General features: G+C 42.1%; 1 protein-coding gene across 7 annotated transcripts in view; it reads left to right on the top strand.

Moving 5' to 3' along the window:
- Positions 1-1,210: 1,210 nt before the first annotated feature.
- Positions 1,211-8,782, top strand: part of IFT56 (intraflagellar transport 56) — a 41,468-nt gene continuing 33,896 nt past the window's right edge. Inside the window, exons 1-5 of one of the 7 annotated variants that reach the window (XM_004382390.2) lie at positions 1,211-1,287; positions 1,769-1,906; positions 4,748-4,840; positions 6,008-6,122; positions 7,774-7,823. In XM_004382390.2, coding sequence (XP_004382447.2) covers positions 1,285-1,287; positions 1,769-1,906; positions 4,748-4,840; positions 6,008-6,122; positions 7,774-7,823 — 399 coding nt within the window. In that variant the 5' untranslated portion in view covers positions 1,211-1,284. Of the gene's footprint in view, positions 1,288-1,768; positions 1,907-4,747; positions 4,841-6,007; positions 6,123-6,706; positions 6,762-6,848; positions 7,675-7,773; positions 7,824-8,782 lie in introns of those variants that run through there. The other 6 variants (XM_023736896.1, XM_023736898.1, XM_023736900.1 and 3 more) reach the window with 6 other exon arrangements.

Below are 8,782 nucleotides of genomic sequence, written 5' to 3'. Positions count from 1 at the left end.
AGCAATGAAGTCACTCCCAAGGTTCACCCTTCAGCCAAAGATTAGACAGGCCCATAAAATAAAATGAGACTAAAGGAGCACAAGAGCCCAGGGACAAAGACTAGAAAGCAGAAGGGGACAGGAAAAACTGGTAATAAGGAACCCAAGCTCGACAAGGGAGCGTGTTGACATGTCGTGGGGTTGTTAAACAATGTCATAAAACACTATGTGTACTGTTTAATAAAAACTAGCGTGTTCTGTAAACCTTCATCTGAAGTACCAAAAAAAAAAAAAATTACAGCAAAGAAAACCCTACGGGAGCAGTTCTACTCTGTCACATGAGGTCGCCGTGAGTCGCAATCAACTCAATTGCACCTAATAACAAGTCATTCATTGACTCTCCAGGCGATTTCGTGGAGGGGGGACCGAGGGCTCGAGCATGAGGAAGATGTAAAAGAATGTAAGAAATCATACCTGCCTTCTGTGAGCTCATGCAATACTTGAGTCTGCATAATGCTAGTAGTTATTCAGGGTGGTATGTATGTAATTCAACCATGCCACTATTGCCTACGTAGACTTGGGCGAATTACTTCATTTCTCCAGATGTTAGTTCCTCAGTCCGTTAGTTCTGAGGATTGTCCTTTAAGATCTCTTCCACTGTAGGAGTCCACGATTTGATGATTTTAAAAACTTCTCTTGTGTTATCTGGGTTCAGGGGTACGATATAAATCGAGCCCTTCAATCAAAAACTATTTATTACATATTCTTATTGTGAGTAGGTGTATCTATGGAAAGTTACTGTCCTTTGGTGCCTTCCAGCTTCCAAACATCAACTCCCTACGCAGAGCAGAATTTCTTCCCTAAGCTTCCGCCAGCCTGCGGAGACAGAGATCACGTGCCAGGCAGTGCCCGGAGGTTGCTATGGAGCCCAACACGGTCCAAACCGGAAGTGGTTCCTTGAAAATTACTTTCCCAAGAGACTTGCATTGGAAAACAATGCCGTTGCATTTGAAAACAATACCATTCTTCCTGAAGTAAACGCAGAAGTAGAGACACAGTCAAACTTTCGCCCTCGGCAGAGAGAGCGATGCTCTTCTCCCGAGCGGGGAGCGTCCACTGCCCGGCGACCGTGGCGGAGCAGAACCAAGACGCGGACGGTAGCGGTTCCCCGACGGGCGCATCTCGGACGGCCCGGCCTCCCGGCGGGGTTGCCGTGGAAACGGAGCGTGCTGGGTGGATGCAGCGACGCGCCGAGGTCACGCCGTTGCAGTGTCTGCCGAGCGGGCTCACAGGACTGACGCCAAGATGGTTAGTGGCCCTGAATAGTGAGGGAGGACTTTGGGTAGGTCCCGGGGCGGGGATTACAGGGTCCCAGGACACTTCTGGGTTAAGTCCAGGGTGTCGGTGGAGGGCGTTCCCCTGCCCTCCCCGGGTTCCCGCGGGGACAGGGGTGCAACTGTAAGTACCTTGATGGTTTCTTCTCCCTTGTTTCTCCCTGTCCCCCATACCTGAGCTGCGCGTGGGATAGAGAGCAGAGTAACGGGAGCTTCAGATGACAGAAGCCGTGCTTCTAACCGGAGAGGATAAAGAAGTTGAGAGTAGCAGTTTGGTTCAGCTAAAGAACAGGGTGGTGGCCCCTTTAGTAAAATACGTGTTACAAGAAGAGTTTGAATAAGCTTCCCTGGGGTTCGTTATTAGGGACTTGGCGTGTAAGTCCTGGAGCTGTCACCTTCAGTTTAAAACCGATCATCAGAAGTGGATCATACAGCTGTCATTGTTTCTTTCACAGATGCTTTCAAGGGCCAAACCTGCTGTAGGTGGGGACCTACCGCACACTGACAAGAGAAAGAAGAAAGGTAGGAAGATTCCAAAACTAGAGGAGCTCCTTTCTCAAAGAGATTTCACTGGAGCTATTACCCTGCTGGAGGTAATGTCCAAAGAAGCTTGCTTCTTAGGAAGTGAATACCAGAATACAGATGATTGCTTGGGTGAATGCTGGTCCCTCTGCTGTTGAACAGGCGGGTGTATTCTGGAGCTTTTTCAAGGAACCCCTTGTAAACCTTGGCTTTACACTGGCTGCACCAATGGGTTCAAACACGGCAACGGTTGTGAGGATGGCGCAGGACCAGGCAATACTTTGTTCTGTTATACATGGGGTCACTGAGTCGGAGCTGACTCGTCGGCACCTGATAACAACTTGTAAATCTAGTCAGGTGCAGTCACCAAACTGATTAAAGATGAACTAAAATGATTTTTTCAGGAGTATTTATGACTGTGTCTACTGCAGCTGATGAAGAATCCAACCTAAAAATATAGAGGGGCATTTAATACAGTGTCAGTTCACATATTGTTTATCCCAACCCCTGCCAATTTAAGACTTATTCCTATTTATGTGTTATAAATTTTTGGTCAAATTTAAATATTTCTACCATGCTTATTGTTTAAACAATTGTACCCTCTGAAAACATTTCACATCTATGTGGCAGTAGTTCTCAACCTTTAATACATGTCAGAATCATCTAGATTCCTGGGCTCTTGCTCTAGGGATTCTGATTCCTGAGGTCTGTAGCAGTGCTCAGGAATCTGCATTTTACGTAGCCTGTGTGCTTCCGAGGGCATCATCCCAGGAGACTGCGCTTAGAGAACTGCTCTGTGGAAGGGACGTGTTACAGGAGTGTGAAGAGGTGTGGCAGAGGAGGAGGAGTTTTGACAGCGTGGTTATGCAGTCATTTCTGCACCGCACACGCCTGCCTTATCCTGACTCAACAGTAATTGTTTTCATTAGCTGTACATGTGTTTTTCTGTTGCCGACGTATAGTCCTATATTTCTGATTAGTGCTCTTGTGTTAAACACATTGTTTAATCTCTCCGGTGTCAGTCTTCTCATTTTTAAAGTGCGAGAGTTGACTTCAGAGGGCCTTCTAGCTCTGCAGGTCAGGGGGCCGAGTGCTCTGTAGATGTCTATGTTTTGTCGGTTTCTGTTTTCCTCTGTTTCTCTAAGGCAGGGGCCACATTTCCCTTGCTGTGTTGTCCTAGACCGACTTAGTGGGCAGGGAGACTCTGCCCTGGACTCACCTTCCCAGGTAGCCAGTGGCACTGCCAGGCTATGAAAGGGAACTGCTGTGGTTTGGGGTGAGGACCTCTCAGGAGCTCTCCTGGGGCTTCAGGGAGTTTCTGGGGCAAATTCAAGGAGACCTCAAATAAGAACGTCTCCAGACTTAAGTCACTGTGCTCAAATTCGTAGTATTTGGTGATAGAATTTCTTTTTTTTTTTTGTATTGTACTTTAGATAAAGGTTTACAGAGCAAATTAGTTTCTCAGTAAACAATTAATACACATGTTGTTTTGTAACATTGGTTGCCAATTCTATGACATGTCAACACTCTCCCCTTTTCAACCTTGGGTTCCCCGTTACCAGCTTTCCTGTCCCCTCCTGCCTTCTCGTCCTTGCCCCTGGGCTGGTGTGCCCATTTAGTCTTGTTTTGCTTTATGGGCCTGTCTGAAGGGTGAACCTTTGGCTGAAGGGTGAACCTTATGAGTGACTTCATTACTGAGTTAAAAGAGTGTCCAAGAGCCATACTCTTGGGGTTTCTCCAGTCTCTGTCAGACCAGTAAGTCTGGTCTTTTTTTGTGAGTTTGAATTTTGTTCTCCATTTTTCTCCAGCTCTGTCCAGGACCCTCTATTGTGATCCCTGTCAGAGCAGTGGGTGGTGGTAGCCGGGCACCATGTAGCTGCACTGGACTCAGTCTGGTGGAGGCCATGGTAGTTGTGGTCTATTAGTCCTTTGGGCTAATCTTTCCCTTGTGTCTTTGGTTTTCTTCATTCTCCTGGTGATAGGATTTCTAACGTGGAGTTGGCTATAGCAATAAGTTCTTAGTATCAAAGGGGTGTCTTCTTCATGAACTGGTGGAGGCACCTGAATTCTGCAGTGATGCTCTGTAAAGATGTGTGGCTCAGTATTTCATTTTTCACCCATGCTTTTCAGTTATCACCCTGCAGAGTGAAAAATCTCACCTCCATGGCAGTTCAGGCTCCTCCTTCAAGGTCTCCTTCCCTCCAAAACAGGACTTCTTTTGTTGAGTCTGAGGAATCCATAAATATTTTTTCAGGATGGACATAAATGAGGCTAGTCTTCTGCACATCCTTAACTCTTGCAGGCCTGGTAGGCCAGCCTGTTCAAGGGTAATGGAGTGGTTTAATGACTTGTCCTCAGTGAAAAGCTGTAACCTAGGAATAAAGAATGTTTGTGCCAGCGGGGCAGGATGGCAGAGTGAGGGTGAGTGCAGCAGAGCATGGAGGGAGAGGGCCTGGGCTCTGCAGTCAGACCCTAAAGTGAGCCTCCCTGCCACCCCACTGCCGGCTGTGTGGCCTTGAGCTTATTGCACAGTCTCTCAAACCTTCAGTCATTTAGCATTAAATATCTCATGTAATTTTTCTGCTCCTTACCTATCACCTAGATTGTTATGAGGGTAACTCCTGAATACTTTCTGGAGTAAGGTGTAAGTAAATACAGAAAACTAGATGCACAGTATTTGAAAATATAAATTTTTTTGATAATTTTGCCTGGTCCTGTAGGTGTAAGTTTAATTGAAATGAGTATTGTTTTACTTGTATTACTGACAATTTCATATCGTTCATCAATAAATTAACATAGAATATTTAAAAACAGTCCCTATTTTTAAATAAGAATTTTAAGAAACGTGTTTTTGAAACAGTTGGAAGTGTTCTATGGTTTTTTTTTTTTTTTCATGAATTTTTAATCTGAAGTTCAAGCGTCATGTTGGGGAGCAAGAGGAGGACACTAACTTGTGGATTGGGTACTGCGCCTTCCACCTGGGTGACTACAAAAGAGCTCTGGAGGTGAGTAAGTCCGTTTAACAGACGCATGCTTACAGAGTGATCAAACTTCTATTGCAGTGATATGCACTCATGGTAAAATTCAAACAACATAGACAGAAACAGATAAAAACTAAAAAAGTCACCCTACCTGCCTTCCCAGTCGTACCTCTCTGTAACAGAACAACCACAGTTCACAGTTTTTGTGATTATTGCTTTAAAAGTCCTCTCTATATTCAAGTATATCTTGTTTGCTTTTTGCTTGTATGCGTATACTGATGAGATTGCAGAGCATATTAAGTAAATCTTTAAGTAAATCTTCAGGAGAGGAAAAATAAGCCATTTTAAACAGTTTTATTGAGGTAAAATATACATAATAAAAATTTGTCATTTTAACTGTTTTTTAAGTATACAGTTGAGTGACATTAATTACATTTTGTACACCCATCATCACTGTCTATTTCCAGTCCCTTTTCCACCACCCCAAACAGAGATTCAGTACCCCTTCAGCAGTAACTCCCATTCCTTCCTCCCTCAGCCTCGGGCAACCTCTAACAAACTCTGGTCTTTGTGCATTTGCCGGTTGTAGATATTTCATGTAAGTGGGATCCTGCAGTGTTTGTTCTTTTGTGTCTGACACATTTCATTCAGCATAATGTTTTCACAGTTCATCCATGTCCTGGATAGCATGTATCAGAGTTCATTTCTCTTAGGGTTAAAAAAAAAAGCCATTTTAGTAAGAACTTTCATGAGTCTTTTCTCAAAAGAAGTTCATTTTTACTTTGCTTGGTTATTTCTTGACATGGGAAAGTTTATATTGTCTTTATATTTTTGCAAGTACCATTGTTTTAGAAATTATTTTTTCCTGGTCATTGTAAACCCTACCCATCTACGATGATCAATCTGTAAGATTATGGATCCAAGTCTAGGTAAAATTATAAATGCCCTCTGTCAAGCAATTTTTAATTCATAAGTGAAATTGTTTAAACATTTTCCAATACTTTTACTCCCAAAATGCAATCTAAGGATAGTTGAACAATCCTTTTCAGGCATAGAAGGGCGGAGGGGCTTGCAATAGTCCCTAAGTATCAAGTTGTCTGATTTCAGGGAGAAATCCTGTTCTGTTATAAAAGAATGACCCATTGATTGCTTTACTGTAAAAATGAGATCACTGCTGAATACGTATTTCAGGAATACGAAAATGCGACAAAAGAGGAAACCTGCAATCCTGAAGTCTGGGTGAACCTGGCCTGTACCTATTTCTTTCTCGGGATGTATAAGCAAGCTGAAGCAGCTGGATTTAAAGGTGAAATGGGCCTTCTTAATATCTGATATTCTTCACTCATAGTAACAGTCATTTTGGAGGGTTTCAAACAATTCATTTCTTTTCCTATTGAGAAAAAAACAGGTAACATTAGAAAGCTTAAAAAATAGCTTTCTTCTTCAAAGAATATTGGATTTGAGCGACTTGATGTGTAAAGAGAGAGTTAAGCCCCCCACCCCCACCCCGAAGCAGCAGTCAAAAAGGAGAGTGTCCAAGAGCCATACTCTCGGGGTTTTTCCAGTCTCTGTCAGACCAGTAAGTCCGGTCTTTTTTTGTGAGTTAGAATTTTGTTCTCCGCTTTTCTCCAGCTCCGTCCAGACCCTCCATTGTGAGAAGGATGAGAGAGGGAAAAGGACAAGGCCTCTTCCTTAGGCCCCGTGGTAGTGCGAGCCTCGCGCTGCGGGCAGGAAGTGGGTGTAGCTGTCCAGGCTCTGGGATCTGTGATTTTAATAGCTGCTTGCCCCGCCTCTGAGCAGGAAGCCCAGTAATTTCAACCTCAAGAAGCCAGACTTCTGCTTTCTTGTTACGCCAGTCATGTCAGGATAACTGCCCCATAGGGTTTCCAGTGCTGTGATCTTTACAGAAGCCACGTCTTTCTCCCACGGAGTGACTGGTAGGCAAGTAAGAGCAGGGCAAAGGGAAAACATGGGAGAAAAGAGTAAGGACAGTGAGAGCGTGAGTCAAAGAAAACTGCAGGGAGTGTAGACAAGGGGGTGTTTGTTCAGGGAGAAGTCAGAGTTAACTGACAGATACATATTTGGAAAATATTTCAGCCCAAATCCATGGAAAATGTAGAACTTGAAGGCTTCCTTCATTTGTACACAAATTGTTTCATATGTACTAGTGTAATTTTTCCTAATTTAATTTTAAGATTCTTTAAGTTACTTTATCTCACATTCCTGAGACTGTATTTTGCATAAAACAATGTTAGACACATGGATGGTGATATATCTATCAAGATATCTATTTCTCTTTCCATATATATTTTTTTCTTTTTTATAGGTTGGAGTATGACTTTTTGTTGTAAAAGAGATATGGGATTGGACGTCCAGAATTAGGAAAATGCTCTAAGAGTGTGAAGGGGATTTGGAAGTTGAACGGTGTTATCCTCTTTGCTTGGTGACCTGTGGCAGATTGTCATAGTAGACGATCTACGGGGTAGAGGCTGGGCTAGTCTTTAGGAAAAGATGGTAGTGCGATTGTGGACGAGGAGATTTCAGAAAGCTTTGACTAGGAATGCTTGGGGAGAACAGCTGAATGAGAGGGAACTCACACATACACTGAGATGACCATAGCTGTCTGTTCCCAGTGTTTGGTTCAGCATATGAACACCACCAAGGTGGGCTGCTCTATCACTCCGTGTGGAGTGCCGTGCTGTGGGCCACCATAACAGAACCAGGTAGAACCAGAGGTGCGGAGGAGCAGAATCTTAGAACATTTTTTTCTGGCTCTTGCTGCTGTTTTTCTACTGCAGGTTGAGACCAGACTCAAACGAAAATATATATTAAAACAGAGACATATCGGGATCAGAAAGGTAAAGATTTGGGAACATTCAGTCATTTCATTCCTGCAAGGGACTTAGTGCCATAGAACTATTCAGTTCTTTAATAAGCAGTTTATATTTCTCTTTCAGCCCCAAAAAGCCGACTCCAAAACCGCCTGCTCTTCCACTTGGCTCACAAGGTATCTGTGTTCTCAGTTCGTGCTTCTTGTTTTTAAAATAGTTCTCTCTTTCTTCCTTCTTTTTTCCAACACTGGTGAAAGATAATTAACTAGAAATTTTTGTTAATGGCATTTGTAGAGCAAGCAGAAATAAGTTTTAATTTTATAGGATTTCTCTCCCATCAGTGTTCTTTCTTCTTTGAATTTATTTAGAGATGTTAGCTTTTAGTTCTTCTTAAGCAGTGGTCATTTCAGAAGGTTAGGTTGTGTCAACTGTCCTGTTGTCTCTTAGGGAACAGACTCAAAGACATCTTGTCCTGACTCCTGCAAGTAGACACACTTCAGAATTACCTTGCAGCAATAATTATGATCATCATAAAATGATATTTTAAATAGTATTTTTTCAAATTATACAAGTTATATGTGTTCATTCTATTAAAAAATATAAGTAAGCAGGAAAAAGACAACATCCACCATATCCAAAGATAACTACTTTTCATCCTTTTGGTTTATCATATCTTCTTTTAGAATAATTTTTTTTATATGTGTATTTGTCTCTTTGTTTTACAGACTGGGACTCATGCTGCATATATATTTTAATATTCTGCTTTTTTTCACTTGCTCTCATACTATGAGCATATTCTTAAGTCACTGAGTAATCTTAAAAACATGATTTGTAAAATTGCTTCATAACATTTCATCAAATGCAAGTGCCATAATTTATTTAACATTTCCCAGTTATTTAACTTTTAGATTGTTTTAGAGTTTTAGTTATAAAAATACCGTTCTGAACATCCTAGGAATGGAATTACTGAGTTAATGGTATGAACAACTTTAAAGCTATTAATTCATATTCCTAAATTATTTTACAGAAAGTTGTCTGTTTGCCCACAGGCAGTATTTGAAAATAATAATTTTGGGTATTTAAAATTTTATACCATCATTGTGGATTTGTCTCTCTTTTTAGTTCTGTCAATTTT

The sequence above is a fragment of the Trichechus manatus genome, unplaced genomic scaffold (genome assembly GCF_000243295.1).
Source record: "Trichechus manatus latirostris isolate Lorelei unplaced genomic scaffold, TriManLat1.0 scaffold00093, whole genome shotgun sequence".
Lineage (NCBI taxonomy): Eukaryota > Metazoa > Chordata > Mammalia > Sirenia > Trichechidae > Trichechus > Trichechus manatus.
This window is presented reverse-complemented; position numbering and strand designations above follow the sequence as displayed.